General features: G+C 39.3%; 1 protein-coding gene across 2 annotated transcripts in view; it reads right to left on the reverse strand.

Annotated features, from left to right (window-relative positions):
- The window catches only part of PKD2L2 (polycystin 2 like 2, transient receptor potential cation channel), a 47,848-nt gene that overhangs the window by 17,082 nt on the left and 13,316 nt on the right, over positions 1-17,450 (reverse strand). For both annotated transcript variants that reach the window (XM_050795609.1, XM_050795610.1), the window contains exons 6-9: positions 12,168-12,396; positions 10,687-10,857; positions 9,660-9,841; positions 1,167-1,287 (exon numbers count right to left, since the gene is read on the reverse strand). In XM_050795609.1, coding sequence (XP_050651566.1) covers positions 1,167-1,287; positions 9,660-9,841; positions 10,687-10,857; positions 12,168-12,396 — 703 coding nt within the window. The remainder of the gene's footprint in view (positions 1-1,166; positions 1,288-9,659; positions 9,842-10,686; positions 10,858-12,167; positions 12,397-17,450) is intronic.

The raw sequence follows: 17,450 nt of genomic DNA on the forward strand, positions 1-17,450 counted from the left end.
AATAGAAAATGTGTGGTGTGTGGGTATGGGCAAATATGTTTATTGCAAATGAGAAAAGCAGAATATAAAAGAATGCATATGAACTGGTTATATATATGCAATATTACATAATGGAAGAAAATTTAGAATGATGTAATTATGTGTTCATAAGGGTGTTTTTTGTTTGTTTGTTTTTGAGACAGGGTCCCACCCTGTTGCCCAGGCTGGGGTGCAGTTGGGTGATCTCAGCTCACTGCAGTCTCCCACTCCCAGGTTCAAGCGATTCTCATGCCTCAGCCACCCAAGTAGCTGGGATTATAGGTGTGCATCACCAAGCCTGGCTAATTTTTGTATTTTTAGTAGAGACAGCATTTCATCATGTTGCCCAGGCTGGTCTCGAACTCCTGAGCTCAAGCGATCTGCTTGCCTCTGCCTCCCAAAGTGCTAGGATTATAGGTGTGAGCCACTGTGTCCAGCCAAGGGTGTTTGCTGTTACTGTTGTTTTTAAATTCTATGAAGCTGTTTAAATTCACAGTCTTACTACAGCTCCTGCAACTACTAATGTCCAGATAACACAAATGTAGAAAGGATATTCTTACCCCAACAGCCCACCTTTCACTGTGGCCCAGCTCTGTCACCCTAAGAGTCTTGTCTGTCACCAGGGGATAACTTCTGTGCCTGACAAAAAGTGTTTCCATGGAGGACAGTACAATGCCTTGACTAGAAAGGCAAGGTTCCTTGGTTAGGAAGCCCAAATAGACTTGTTCTGAGTGCATGTGAGAGATCTATCCTGATAACTCCTGAAAACCACAACATGTTAAGTGTTTGGCTGTAAGGGCCAAAAGCCATTGCAATATGGGCAGAATATTAATGGCCACATTCATGGCTCATGGCATGCATTGTCCCAGCCTGAAGAGACCTGGGACATTCAGATTATTTATGTGAAGGATTTAGCACATTCCCATCTAAAACACCCAGAAATTAACTACTGTGATTACATTCTTCGTTGGACAACTTGAAAACAGTCACTGGACTAGTGAACCTGGATTACTAGGGATCCACACAATTCTTAATAAATGTAAAGTACCCTGACAGCTGAGCAGAAATAATAGTTTATTCTAAATGAGTAATTTTATTTTTTATTTTAAAAAGTAAGAAATGTAAGGAATATATATTATCATTCTTACCAGCAGGACAAAGAACACAAAAAAGATGAAAGTGATGAAGTAAATGGGTCCCAAGATAGGATTGGCTTGCTGAATACCAGCAAAATTAAAATCTCCAAGAACAATTCGAAATTGTGCAAATCTTTAAGAGAGAAAAATATTAGAAAACATATACCTTCATGTACATACATGACAACTGATGGGAGTTACTAATGTCTCTAAGAGGATATCTAGCAGCATATGGCATATGCTTTCTGACTTTAATTATGTTACTACAGAGTTACGTAAAATTGGATGTAGAAAATTCCCCTAAAGAAAGACTTAGAGTACCTCAATAGCCGAATAGGTAATGTAGGACATGACTGCTTTAATGAATGTGAACTCAGTGTTCATCTATAACTTTTTTTTTTTTTTTTTTGAGACAGTCAAACTCTTACCACCCAGGCTGGAGTGCAGTGGTGCTATCTCGGCTCACTGCAACTTCTGTCTCCCAGGTTCAGGCGATTCTCCTGCCTCAGCCTCCCAAGTAGCTGGGATTACAGGCGTGCATCACCATGCCCGGCTACTTTTTTTGTATTTTTAGTAGAGACAGTCTCACCATGTTGGCCAGGCTGATCTCAAACTCCTGGCCTTAAGTGATCCGCCCACTTCAGCCTCCCAAAGTGCTGGGATTACAGGCATGAGCCACTGCACCCAGCCCACCTGTAACATTTGAACCTGAGATACCTGTTTACTAACTGGTTTTGGCAGTGGCCTTCTTGGCCGGCTATGCCTGTGCCCTTCTAAACATTAGAACTTTGAATTTGTTCAAGTGATTTTTCAACTTGTAGAAGGTTTAGACCCAAGAGCCCTAAACTTTCTAATGTCAGTGAAGTGAATTTTTGTCTTAACCAACTCTTAAATTCTGATAAAATAGGGATGCCAACAATATGTCACTTGCTAGTCTCAAACAAGTGCTGATAATAATACTCAACATGATCCTAAGGTTTATTTTACCCTCTTTGATAGCCTGGTTTGATAAGAAATACCACTTAAAGTATTTCAAACCTTCCTTTTTCTAATTTTAAAGATGGAAAATGAAGAAATTAAGACTTTGAGTAGCACAGTAGTAACAAGTAGAATTAGAATTTTCTAACTTGAAAATCTTATTTTCTCATTATTAACTTCCAGTGGTCTCACTAGACATATCAGGAATATCAGTTTAAATTATGTGTGTGTGTTCTTTATTCTATGAGGAAATTTGGAAAGAATTTTTTTTTTTTTTGAGACGGTGTTTCGCTCTTGTCACCCAGGTTGGAGTGCAGTGGTGGGATCTTGGCTCACTGCAACCTCCATCTCTCCGGTTGGAGCGATTCTCCTGCCTCATCAGCCTCCTGAGTAGCTGGGATGACAGGCACGTGTCACCATGCCTGGTTAATTTTTGTATTTTTAGTAGAGATGGGGTTTCACCACGTTGGCCAGGTTGGTCTCAAATTCCTGACCTTAGGTGATCCACCCGCCTTGGGCTCTCAAAGTGCTGGGATTACAGGCGTGTGGAAAGAAATTTTTAATCCTATGTTGATAACTCTGCGTAATTGGTCAGTGAAAAGGGAGAAAGGCTGCTTGTCCCTTATTGCTTTTGCCAGTCACATAAAAGGAGCAAAGAGCTTTAATGAAGGAAGAAAAAGCATTCAAAGAAATGGGCTACATGAAGTCCTAGGACTCAGAGTTATCTGAGATTCCATCCTTGGCACCTAGCTAAGACCTGACCAAATCATACCTAAAGTATTTATCTTGCTTTTAATACTGGTTTGTAATGCTTTCCTCCATAAGATAGAGAAAATACTGAATTGGAAGGAAACTAAGTCTCACCACAAATCAAATATTTTTTCTGGCATAGGAGAATAAAAGGTTCTGTTTTAGTGTTTCTGCCATGATCTTTTATCTTTTTATCTTTAAGTTTAAAAAAAAAAAAGATAAAGGAACCATTCTCATTCTTTTCTCCTCTCCAGAAGTTAGCTTAGTAACCAAAGCTTCCATTCAACCCTTTTCTGTCAGGAAAGTGTTAAGATACGTCTGCTCTGTAATAGTGAGAATGACAAAAACAAGCATTTACTGAATGGTTATAATCTCATAGAAACTGGAGGCTCCAAATACAGTCTCTCTTTTCTTAATCGGAGCTTAGTTTATCCATTTTGTTTCTTTTTCGCAAGCTGAAAGCACCATGACACCTCAACATACAGGGTTATATTGAATGAAAATACTGTTTTGTAACTTTCTGATGCCCCGCAAACTTTAGATAGAGTTCTTCCTTATTGAATTACCACAACTAAAAGCCTGTTTCCTAATAACGTGCCATTTGTCATTAATAAGACTTCCCAGTCTCTCTCTTGGAGTCATTGATTGGGTCACTACAAGAAATTCGTCTTTAACTTGAGGGTGTAGCAATTCAAGCTCCCTTTTTGATGTATAGAAAGGTGACTAGATAGTCTTCTCCCTACACACACACACACACACACACACACACACACACAGTGCAGGCCCTGGACCTTGCCTCTGTCTCCTTCCTGAGAGGTGGCCAGTAACACAGTTTCTCAACTATTTCTTCTGGATCAGCAAAAAAAAAAAAAAAAAAAAAGATTCTTGGAAGGTGGAAGAGAACCACAGGAAACTATTTCTTCCCTGTCCCCATCTAGACAATAATTACATGGACAGAATCTGTCAGATGTACTACTTTGGAACTCTAGAGTCTGTTGAAGAAGGCCTGCAACTTCCAGGGAAAAGCTTGGACAGTAAATTGCAGTTAATTTTGGACAATTTCAGCTTTTATCTCAATAGCTATGCATCCCCTACTCATTAGCCTCATAGATGGGATCCATTCACATGTTTGTGAAGCAGCTTGCATGTAGCTTATGGGAGCCATGTGGGGAATAAATACCATGTCTTTCAATAATTGGGGATCTGTGTGGTGACTGCTGATTGCTGCTTCTGATCGTGGAGATGCAGGCACTGAGGTGGGCAGCCATTGTTGCATCTCCATTGTTGCAAGACCATCCTTCAGCTGAAGCAATGTCCTTGGGATTTAAAGGGCTGTTATCCTTCCCCTACCTCTCACTTTATTCTTCTCTTTTCCTTTTTTGGGATCCAGACATTAAAGACTAGGACATTCAGAACCAACTCCATATCAGGGGAAAGTTAAGAAGTCATTGTGCATTCCCAGGGAAGGGCACAGGCTGAGGAAAAACTTGAGAAGACCTTAAGTGTGCAACTCAGGGTGATCCTTGGCATGGAGCCAGACTATAAAAATAAAAAATAAGAACAAAAAATGGCAAACTGTGGGGAAGGGGAAGAATCTGATTTTCAAAGTTAACACATTATTAGATTCAAACGTCTGGTTTGAATTTTTATTATTTTTTATTTTTTGTACAGACATAGTCTCCCTTAGTTTCCCAGGCTGGTCTCAAACTGCTGGGCCCAAGTGATCCACTTGCCTTGGCCTCCCAAAGTGCTAGGAGGTTCCCAAAGTGCAATGGCTCCAAAATGTGAGCCACCACACCCAGCTTGGTTTGAATTTTTTAAAAATCACAAAATCACAAGACATACAAAGTTTGAATCTAAAAATTCACCAAAAAATCACTAGATACACAAACAGGGAAATATGAGCCATTCAGTGGAAAAAACAAAACCAAAACCAAAAAAAACGCAAGCTAGTAGATACTGTCTCTGAGAAAGACCAGATGACGGCCTACTAGACAAATACTTTAAAATAACTGTCTTAAAGATGCTGAAAGAACTAAAGGAAAGCATGGATGAAATCAAGAAAATGTGAACAAAATGGAAATATCAATAAAGTGAAAACCTAAAAAGAAAAAATTCCAAGATGGAAAAATAATAACCAAAATGAGAAATTTACTAAAGGGATTCAAAGGAAGATTTGAGCAGGCAGAAAAAAGAATCAATGAACTTGAAGATAGGATAATTTACATTATTGAGTCTGAGAAACAGAAAAAAGAAGAAAAGTGAACAGGGCTAGGTGGCTAACGCTTGTAATCCCAACACTTTGGGAGGCCAAGACAGGTGGATCACCTGAGGGCAGGAGTTCGAGACCAGCCTGACCAACATGGAGAAACCCCGTCTCTACTGAAAATACAAAACTAGCCAGGCATGGTGGTGCATGCCTGTAATCCCAGCTACTCGGGAGGCTGAGCCAGAAGAATCACTTGAACCTGGGAGGCGGAGGTTACAGTGAGCTGAGATCATACCACTGTGCTCCAGCCTGGGCAACAAGAACAAACTCCATCTCAAAAAAAAAAAAAAAAAAAAAAAGAAAAGAAAGAAAGAAAATAATCCAATTTAGAAATGGACAAAGGACCTCAATAGACATTTCTCAAAATAAGACACACAAATGGTCAACAGATATATGAAAAAATGGTCAACATCACTAATCAGGAAAATGCAAATTAGGCCAGGCACAGTGGCTCACACCTGTAATCCCAGCACTTTGGGAGACTGAGGCAGGTGGATCACTTGAGGTCAGGAGTTCGAGACTAACCTAGCTAACATGGTGAAACCCCATCTCCACTAAAAATACAAAAAGTAGCCAGGCGTGGTGGTGCATGCCTGTAATGCCACCTACTCGGGAGGCTGAGGTGGGAGAATCACTTGAACCCAGGAAGAGGAGGTTACAGTGAACCGAGATCATGCCACTGCATTCCGGCCTGGGCAACAGAGCAAGACTCCATCTCAAAAAAAAACGAAACAAAATGAGCTATCACCTCGCCACTGCACTCCAGCCTGGGCAACAGAGCAAGACTCCATCTCAAAAAAACAAAACAAAATGAGCTATCACCTCACATCTGTTAGAATGGCTCTTACCAAAAAGATAACAAGTGTTATCAAGGATGGAGACAAAAAGAAAACTTCATACACTGTTGGTGGGAATGTAAAATGGTACAGCCACTATGCCAAACAGTATTGATATTCCTCAGAAAATTAAAAATAGGACTAACATATGATCCAGCAATCCACTTCTTGGTATATGTATCTACAGGAAATAAAATCAGTATGTGAAAGAAATATGTGCTCTCCCATGTTCACTGCAGCATTGTTTAGCCGAGATAGGGAATCAACCTACATGTCTATTAATGGTTAAATGGATAAAGAAAATATGGCATATATAAACAATGGAACACTATTCAATCTTTGAAAAGGAGGAAATACTGTCATTTGTGACAAGGATGAAATTGGAGGACCATCATATTAAGTGAAATAAGCAAGGCACAGAAGGACAAATACTGCATGATCTCACTTATATGTGGAGTCTGAAAAAATTGAAGTCATAGAAGCGAAGGGCAGAATGGCAATTGCCAGGGGTTGGAGAGGTGGAGTTCAAGGGAAATTGAGAGATGTATGTCAATGGGTGTAACATTTCAGTTAGACAGAATAATAAGTTCTGGAGATCTACTGTATAGCATGGTGACTATAGTTAATAATGTATACTTGAAAATTGCTAAGAAAGTAGATCTTGGCCGGGCGCGGTGGCTCAAGCCTGTAATCCCAGCACTTTGGGAGGCCGAGGCGGGCGGATCACAAGGTCAGGAGATCGAGACCACAGTGAAACCCCGTCTCTACTAAAAATACAAAAAATTAGCCGGGCGCGGTGGCGGGCGCCTGTAGTCCCAGCTACTCAGGAGGCTGAGGCAGGAGAATGGCGGGAACCCGGGAGGCAGAGCTTGCAGTGAGCCGAGATCGTGCCACTGCACTCCAGCCTGGGCAACAGCGTGAGACTCCGTCTCAAAAAAAAAAAAAAAAAAAAAAAAAAAAAAAAAAAAAAAAAAAAAAAAAAAAAAGAAAGTAGATCTTAAGTGTTCTTACCACAAAAAATGATAAATATGAGAGGTGATGGATATGTTAAACATAGCCTGATTTAATCATTTCACAATGTGTACATATTTCAAAACATCACACCTATAGCATAAATATATATAATTTTAATTATACCTTAATAAGTCTGGAGGGGGAAATAGATCATGTGATCCAGCAATTCTACTTCTGGGTATATAACCAAAGGAACTGAAATATCCATCCAACTGAATGGATATTTATACATCCATGTTCACAGCACTGTTATTCACAATAGCTAAAATGTGGAACCAACCCAAATGTGTATTGACAGATGAATGAATAGGCAAAATGTGGAATATACATATAATAGAATATTATTCAGCCTTTTTAAGGAAGGAAATTCTGACTACATGCTACAACATGGATGAAACTTAAGGGCATTTATGCTAATGAAGTAATCCAGTCACAAAAAGACAAATAATATATGATTCCACTTATATGTTGTACCTAGAGTAATCAAAATCATAGCAACAAAAAGTAGAATGGTGGCTGACAGGGGCCGGGGAAGGGGAAAATAGGGAGTTATTGTTTTAATTGGTATAGAGTTTTTGTTTTCCAAGATGAAGAGATTTGGAGATAGATGGGGGTGATGGTTGCACAATATGAATGTGCTTAATATCACTGATCTGTACACTTAGAAGTGGTTTAAATGGTAAATTTTATGTTATATATATTTTATCACCATAAAATTTTTGAAAAAAGCTTAAAAATGCCTTCAGGGCAAATAGCTTTGGGTGCTGGGCTTACTTCTCTGGGTTGTGGCCTTCTGACTTTGACCCAGTTATTACTCACTTTCTTATTAATTTTTCATTGTTTTTTATGTCATCCAGCTTTTAAAATTGTCCTCAAGAGGAGATTGATCTGAATAGCCTAACATATCATTACCAAAAACAGACGTCCTCTCATTAACCCATTCCAAAGTTCTCTACCTGTTCTGTGCTTTATACTTTCCTTTCTTCTTCACTACCCACGGTAAGACAAATTTCCTAGGCTCTGTAAATTATTACATCTGTATTAAATTCCAATTATTACCAAGTTTTATTATTATTTTTATTATTTTAGAGATGGGATCTCCCTCTGTTGCCCATGCTGGAGTGCAGTGGCACGATCATAGCTCACTGTGACCTCAAACTCCTAGGCTCAAGTGATCCTCCTGCCTCAGCCTCCTGAGTAGTTAGGAATACAAGCATATGCCACCACATCCAGCTAGTTGTTTTTTAATTTTTGTAGAAACGGAGTCTTGCTGTGTTGCCCAGGTTGGTCTTGAACTCCTGGCCTCAGTGATTCTCCCATCTTGGCCTCCCTAATGCTGGGATTATAGGTGCCATGGGGCCCAGCCTCAAGCTATTTTAAAAATACATGTTTGGCAGATTAGCAAAGGACGATCAGGTCAATATCAATAAAAATATTAAGATGGAGCCCTCTAAAGAAAACACTTAAGATTTCTTTTGGCTGGGTGTGGTGGCTCACATCTGTAATCCCAGTGCTTTTGAGATGCCGAGGCAAGAGGATTGCTTGAACTCAGGAGTTCAAGACCAGCCTGGGCAACATGGCTAAACCTTGTCTCTCCAAAATACAAAAATTGGCTGGATGTGGTGGCACACCCAGCTACTCAGGAGGCTGAGGTGGGAGGATTTCTTGAGCCCAGGAGTTTCAGGATGCAATGAGCAGTGATAATGCCATTGTATGCCAGCCTAGGTGACAGAGTGGAGACCCTGTCCAAAAAACAAAATACCAAGAGAATAAATACTATAGAGACATGGGGGACAATTTCCATTATTTTAGGTAAAATTATCACTTCCAATGAAAAATGAAAAATTATTTTTCTAACTTGACCTAGTAACACCTTAAAAATGGACACCATCACCCATTTGGCTCCTTCAATGCCAAACCCTAATTTGAATGTGATAGATATTTAGCCATCAATGAAAATATCAGCCAGGCTGGTGGCTCATGCCTGTAATCCCAGCATTTTGGGAGGCCGAGGCAGGAGGTTCACTTGAACCCAGAAGTTTAAAACCACCCTGAGGCCGGGCGCGGTGGCTCAAGCCTGTAATCCCAGCACTTTGGGAGGCCGAGACGGGCGGATCACGAGGTCAGGAGATCGAGACCATCCTGGCTAACACGGTGAAACCCCATCTCTACTAAAAAATACAAAAAACTAGCCGGGCGAGGTGGCGGGGGCCTGTAGTCCCAGCTACTCGGGAGGCTGAGGCAGGAGAATGGCATGAACCCGGGAGGCGGAGCTTGCAGTGAGCTGAGATCCGGCCACTGCACTCCAGCCTGGGCGACAGAGCGAGACTCCATCTCAAAAAAAAATAAATAAATAAATAAAATAAAAATAAAAATAAAACCACCCTGAGCAACATGGTGAGACTCCCTCTCTACAAAAAATAATAAAAATGTAATCAATCAGGTGTGGTGGTGCACACCTGTAGTCCTAGCTACTTCGGAGGCTGAGGATAGCTTGAGTCCAGAAGTTTGAGGCTGCAGTGAGCTAAAAAAAAAAAAAAAAAAAGTAACCTTAAATATATTAAAGCTTATATTACTACTTATCATAGAAGGTTAGACCTTTCCATTTTTTTGTAAGAAAATATAGAAGATATAATTACATTTATACTAAGAACTTACATGGAATTCTGAAAAGTGGAAAAGTCATCAACTTGTGATCCAAAAACAAGAAATCCTAACTGGGCATAAGCAAAGAATATGATAAAAAACATGATGGCAAATCCTACTATGTCTTTAATACAACGGGACAAGGTTGATGACAGCTGAGACATTGTCTTGTTAAAGCTTATGAATTTGAATATCTGAAAAAGAACAAAGTTCATTGAAATAGGAGAATATCAAAGATGAAATTACTTAGAATAAATTAATTTCAGAAGAATTCTGCTTCGAATTAAAGGAGAGATTTAATGATAATCACGGGTGTTTGAGGATTTGCCAGCAATCATTACAAGGCCAAACTTCTGGGGTTTTTTTTGTTTTCTTGAGATGGAGTCTCACTCTGTCACCCAGGCTGGAGTACAGTGGCGCGATCTCGGTTCACTGCAACCTCCGCCCCCTAGGTTCAAGCGATTCTCCTGCCTCAGCCTCCCTAGTAGCTGGGATTACAGGCATGTGCCACCACACCCGGCTAATATTTTTTATATTTTTAGTAGAGAGGATTTCACCATGTTGGCCATGCTGGTCTCAATCGCCTGAGCTCAGGTGATCCACCCACCTCGGCCTCCCAAAGTCCTGGGATTACAGGCGTGAGCCACCACGTCTGGCCAACTTTTTTTTTTTCTGTCATCCAGGCTGCAGTGTAGTGGGGGATTACAGCTCTCTGTAACCTCCACCTCGAGGGCTCAAGGGATCCTTTCACCTCAGCCTCCAGAGTAGCTGGGACTACAGGTGTGCACCACCACACCCAGTTAATATTTTTTGGTATCTTTGGATTTCCCAGGCTGGTCTCAAACTCCTGGGGCCAAGAATCTACCCGCCTTGGCCTTCCAAAGTGCTAGGAGTACAGTGTGAGCCACTGTGCCTGGCCCAAACTACTTTTAAAATTACTTAATAGTTGAAAAAATATTTTTCCCCATGACTTTTTAGTTTAATTTTTCATTATGCTATTACACTGTTTGTATTATTTAATATAATAAAATATAAATACCTTTATCCATGCAAAAAAGATGGTAATAGCAATTATATTATTGTAATAAATGTGCCAGCATGCAAGAAAATAGAAATCTGAATATTGTTCAGTACTTTCCAACAGCTCTCCAAGTAAGAGAAAAATTTGTACATTACAGTATGTGTTGAAGGAAACAGCCACAAAACACAACTAAATGGGAAAATAAGAAGGGTTAAGTTAGAGAATATCTCTACCTCTAAATATCTTACAGCCTATGAGGAAACACAAAAAAAGTTCACCAAAAGTTTAACAAAAAGGGAAGGAAAGATACGACATATGCTTTTACATAAATGGAAATAACCCTCAACTTATGCAAGTTTAAGGTAGCACTAATTATTATAAAGTTGAAAAATATTAATTGCTTGGCCATCCTAACCTATCTAAATCTTTATTTCTTTGAGTCATAAAGCACAAATGTATAAAATGATTATGTAACTCTGAGGCCATAAGGATTTCTGCTCTACATAATACTTAAAAGCTAAACATTTTCTACTGTGTAATACTACAAGAAAACAATTTATAATTACAAAAAATAAAACCTTCTGGAACCTTTTAACAACCCTTTAAAAGAGTATTTCAGAACCAGGCTGTTTTAGCTATCAGAGCTTTATAACTGACATGAACATTTTCCTTTGACTATTCTTGCCTGAAATGCTCAGATAAACATTTAATGTTATGTCCTTTGTAAGATATTAGTGGAATTACCAGAGAGGTAGGTGGCATACTTTCTGACTCTCAGAAACTTTCAATCTGGTTTTGGGAAACAAGGCTTAAATACTTGATTGGCTATAATTAAGGGCCAATAAGGGTGAAAGATCAAATTGTATAAGCTAGAAACATTGGTTCTTTGTTCATGAGACCAAGCCCTTTAACATTTGTCTCGGCCTGCCTAAATCTCTGTTTATTTCAGTACATTTCATTGACTAGAACTGATGGTCTTTGGTGTTTCTTTCAGGGACTGTTTCTCCAAACCTGGTGCCCTCTGGACCCTCAAGGTCCCCTCTGGCTGCTCACCCCTGTCAGTATTCTGCCTAGCCTTGTCTTTTGTCTATGTTTTCAAAATTTATTATGAGGAAAAAACCAGATTTGGCAACACAGATTATTTTAAACAGCCTTGCCCCCAAAGACCTGTGACTGGTGAAACTCAAGGCCCTGAAAGTAATACATTTTTTGAGTGGGGGTAGGGAGACCTACTGTGCACATTAAAGCGTAATATTTCTGGAATCACCTTTCCCTGTAGGTTTACGCTGACCCTCCCAAGGACCAAATCAGAAGAAAATAGATCTCTCCCTTTTGGAGGCACACCATTAATAGTACTATTCCTAGTTCATTTTATGTTTGATACTTGTAATTTTCAAAATAAGTCCTGGATGGAATAGAAGATTCTGTCTTTTTACACCTCCTTCATTGGTAGGTTCAGATGTGATCCCCTTCAACCATGCGCATGAATATATACTCACCAGCAAAAGTAGCAATTCTAGCCAGTTCCAAATACTTTTGAAATAGGCAGACTTAAATTCTTTTATTTTTTTGACTTCTTGTGTTGTGAAGACAAAAAGAAAAATACAAAATGTGATTTCACAGGAAGCAATAAAATAATCATAGTAGCTAACATATCTGAGGAGCTTCACAGAGTAAAACTGCCATGAAGTAAGTATTCCTCCAGTTGCAGGGAATTCTGCCACCAATCTGTAAAATCAGGTTTGCGAAAGCAAATGTTCATTTCAAGCATTTATATTTCAGTACGCAATGTGAAATTTTCAATCAATGATTATGTATGCTTTAATGATAATCAGTTTTTTTTTTTATAAAGTATGTTTCCTTGGGGAAATGGGTTCAATTTAAACATCTTCTAGATTTACTTATTTCACAGTGGCTCCACTTTTTCTATACCTGAATATTCACAGTGGTCAAAGACCAATGTAAATGAGAAAGCAAGTTGTGATTTTTTTTTTCAGACATTCATTCTATTTTGTGTTCAGCTTGCTTGTTCATAACTGGGAATATAATTTATGTCCACAGGAGAATGATATGTTCAAGAAAATGCTATACCATTAGTTACTGTTATTAGTTAGAACTTTTCCCCAATATACATAATTTTTGAATACTTCAGAGGGAGGACATACATTCTCCCTCTTTAGATGATCAGAAATGCTTGCTTCTAAATGTCAAGGTCACATATTCTACTAAAGCAATGTTTTCTGTTGGATGCTGGATACAAAAATCTATATGCAGACAGAAGTATAAAAATTAAATCCAACACTACATATAAAAAGATTTTGAGGTTCTCTGGTGTTCTCCACAACTTCTGATAATTAAGAATTGGTGGTAATTTAAGGAACCAGCATTTCTATCACAATATTATAATTTAATTATTCCTACTAAAGATTTTAGCAAATGTCATTGGTACTCTTATAAGGTGCTCCCAAAACAACAAAAACAAAACCTCAGTTAACAAATAAAACTTACATCTTACACATCCTAGGTAGTGAGTGAAGTGAACTAAACTCAATATTATGATCTGAAGTGCAGACTAATCAAAAAGGAACAATAATATTCTGTTTAATTTGCCTGATAATTGTACAAAAACGAAAATAAACAGATAAGGTATAAGTAATATGCATCTACACAACTACTGATTAGATACTCCAGTTAACAGTTTCAAAGTCTGCTGAAGTTTCTAAAAAATAACGTTTTAAAAGGTAACAGAGTAAGTGTAAAACTTTCAGAGAGGAAATCTGGACTTAATCTGATATTACAAGGGCTTCTTCATATGTCTTAAAGCCAGTTACCTCAATGCTTCCATTCTTGTTTAGGACATAAAAATAATTTGTATTCTTCACTTTATCCTGATCAGGACTGTTGGAAAGGGTGAATGAAGTTGGTAAAAAGCTCTGATTCTCTGAGAGAAAAGAACTTTAAAATAAAAGGTATAACATCCATTGGCTGCTTCAGGCAGTTCATTTGTTTTATTCATTTTTACATATTTTAAAGGCCATGGTGTGTTTCACTCTCCCTGTTGCACGGGGAGCAAAATCTCCTAAACTCCAATTCCATAGTCCATTCAGGAAAAAATGTTAAGACTTATGAGATAAAAGTGGCTCACTGATATTAAATTTTTTTTAACTTTTATTTTAGGTTCAGGGGTGCATGTGCAGGTTTGTTATATAGGTAAACTTGTGACTTGGGGGTTTGGTGTACAGATTATTTTTTCACCTGGGTACTAAGCATACTTCCTGACAGTTTGTTTCTGAGCCTCCTCCTTCCCACCCTCCTCCATCAAGTAGGCCCCAGTGTCTGTTGTTCCCCCTTTTCTGTCCATGTGTTCTCATTATTGAGTTCCCACTTATGAGAACATGTAGCTTTTGGTTTTCTGTTCCTGTGTGGGTTTGCTAAGGATGATGGCCTCCAGCTCCATCCATTTCCCTGCAAAGGATATGATCTCATTCTTTTTATTGCATAGTATTACATGGTGTATAGTAGACACTGTTGTTTGCCTCTCTAGCAGTCATTATCCCATTTTTTCTTTTTTTTTTTTTTTTTTTTTTTTTTTTTGAGACGGAGTCTCGCTCTGTCGCCCAGGCTGGAGTGCAGTGGCGCGATCTCGGCTCACTGCAAGCTCCGCCTCCCGGGTTCACGCCATTCTCCTGCCTCAGCCTCCCGAGTAGCTGGGACTACAGGCGCCCACAACCGCGCCCGGCTAATTTTTTGTATTTTTAGTAGAGACGGGGTTTCACCGTGGTCTCGATCTCCTGACCTTGTGATCCGCCCGCCTCGGCCTCCCAAAGTGCTGGGATTACAGGCGTGAGCCACCGCGCCCGGCCATTATCCCATTTTTTTCTAACAGAATCTTAATTGTATTCAGTTTTCCACCCATCCCAGATCACTTAGGGGAAGCTGATTAAATCCCCAGGCAGATCCAGTCATGGTAATCCTTTACTAAGTGTTTGATTCTAGGGCAAATCCTTTTCTAGTGCTTGATTCTGACTCCCATATTGTTCGAAGATCAACTATACATTGAATTTAAAAAACATCCGAAGCCCTCATCATCTGAACCCACAAATGAAGGAGGTATAAACCCTTATTAGGGTTTTGTTCATGCTTGTGCTGAGATTAAAATCCCAAGGTTTAAAATAAAAATAATGTAGGCTGGGCACGGTGGCTCACGTCTGTAATCCCAGCACTTTGGGAGGCCGAGGCGGGTGGATCACCTGAGGTCAGGAGTTCGAAACCAGCCTGGCCAACATGGCAAAACCCTGTCTCTACTAAAAATACAAAAATTAGCTGGATGTGGTGGTGCACGCCTGTAATCCCAGCTACTCAGGAGGTTGAGGCAGTAGAATCGGTGAACCCAGGAGGCAGATGTTGCAGTGTGCTGAGATCATGCCACTGTACTGCAGCCTGGGCGATAGAGCTAGACTCCATCTCAAAAATAAAATAAAATTAAAAATAAAAAAATGAAAAATGTGGTTCTACTGTCAATATGAAGAAGTAACCACATTGTTTTATTATTTCAAAATTTATTTAGGAACATGGAGATTACATACAATGTTTTATATTGTTTAAGAATATGTAGTCTCATTTCTTGTCTTTCTGCAGCTTCAAAGAGCTATCATTTAGTCTTGATAATTTCCTCTTTTAATCAGATCATTAAAATCTGTTGGTTTCCTTTCAGAATGGCTTCTTTATTAAGTTACTCATTTTTGTCTCAAGAATGAACAATTTAAATTTCAATGAGTAATAGCAGCCAAGATCCCAGAAATATTAGAGCCTGTGGTATATTGCAAAAATAGCTACAGTTCTTCACATCTTTTTGCCTGGCCTGTCACCCAGGAGAGGGTGTACTGCCCCAGCCCTTGATGCTGGACTCGACCATGTGAATTTCTTTGGCCAATGGGATGTTAACAAATATGATGCAAGCAGAAACTTGAAATGAGTTTATACATTAGAACTTGCTCTTTGGGACCTCTACAATTGCCATGAAAAAGACATGCCTGGGCTAACTTGGACCCAGGAGAAGGATGAGATACATGTAGAGCAGAACCAACTCAAAGACACATGTGTGGGTCCTGCCAAATAGCAGCTATATTGGCAAGCCTAACAGAGATCAGTCAAGCCCAGCTGGATCAACTGAACTCTAAACACATGAGAAATATTTATTGTAAGCCACTACACTTGGAGGTGGTTTGTTCCCTAGGAAAAGCTAGATACAAGACCTAACTTGGGCCTCAGCTCTCTACCTCTGAATCATTTAGGAGGCTTTTGGTTGTAACCAAAAACCCCAACTTAAATTGGTTTAAACAATAAAGAAATTTATTTCTGTCACACAGCAGCAGTTTCAGAGATAACAGCAGACACCATTTGTGGTAAGTTCACAGATCTAGCTCCATTACTTTGAGATGGCTTCAGTTTTGCCCTCCTTTGTGTTAGCTAAGTATCTTACGCTTCCCCAAGATGATTGTGTACAAGCAGCAACTGTGATTATATGTCATTGATGTCAGTAAAGAGATAGCACCAACCAAAGAGAAAAAAAAAGTTATTCCCGTTAGTCTAATTGGGTTACCTTAGGTCACCTCCCTAACATGGACCATGCTAATTGATTTATGCCAGGCCAAGCTCACTACACTCCAGCCTGGGCGACAGAGTGAGACTCAGACTTAAAAAAAAAACCATAAGGAAGAGAAAATATATTTACTATTCACTAAGTGGGTCTTCATAATGATCTTTATCCTAGTGGCCTTCATACTGAGTAGGCTGAGGAGGAGGAGGGGAAGAGGAAGGGAGGGTCTTGCTGTCTCAGGGGTGGCAGAGCGGAAGAGGTGGAGGAGTGCGTTCAGTGAAACTTTACAAATTTTACATAATAATTTTTCTCTGACTTTTTTTCATTTTTCTAAAAATGTTTCTACACAGTACCAGTCCTTCAACCCTTTGCTTTAGTTTCTGCGCCTATATCATCGAAGGGTCCATGTCATAAAAGAAGTCAAAAGCAGTCTTGAATAATCGGAACCCTTCTCCAGATGTCTAATGTCCATTTATTTTCTGTTCTGTTTCTATGTTTTCCTTCTCATCATTTGGCACTGATTTGGAAGCACCCATCTCCATCAAGGACTCTTCTGTTAATTCGTCTGGTGTGGTGTCCATTAGCTCTTGATTTCTCCAAAATCAGTATCCTGAAACCCTTCACCCTCCCACTTTTTTTTTTTTTTTTTTTTTTTTGCCACATTTACATCTCTTTCATGATTTCTTTGATTGACTCTGAGATAAATCCTGTGAAGTCATGCACATCTGAACAGTTTTTTCCAGTGGGTATTTATTGTTTCAGGTTTGATAGCTTCACAGTTTTTAGTAACGATGGCATCTTCAATAATGCAATCCTTCCACACTTTCATGATGTTCTCTCTGTTGGGGTTCTCTTCCGTAGTATCGACAATCCTTTCTAAAGAGTACTGTGTGTTATGAGCCTTAAAAGTCCTCATGATCCCCTGATCTAGAGGCTGAATTAGAGACGTTGTGTTTGGGGGTAAGTAAACCACTGGAAAAAGCATCAATGGAACCATTCTAGAAAAAGAGTTCTAATTGTCCAGGCCTTCTTGTTGTACAACCAAAAGACTGGAAGCTGGTGTTTTATCTTTTCCCTTCAAGGTTAGGGGGTTAGCAGTTTTATAGATAAGGGTAGTCCAGATGATAAACCTGACTTCATTTGCACAAAACAGTAGAGTTAGCCTGTTTCTTCCTGCCTTAAA

The sequence above is a fragment of the Macaca thibetana genome, chromosome 6 (assembly GCF_024542745.1).
Source record: "Macaca thibetana thibetana isolate TM-01 chromosome 6, ASM2454274v1, whole genome shotgun sequence".
Classification (NCBI taxonomy): domain Eukaryota; kingdom Metazoa; phylum Chordata; class Mammalia; order Primates; family Cercopithecidae; genus Macaca; species Macaca thibetana.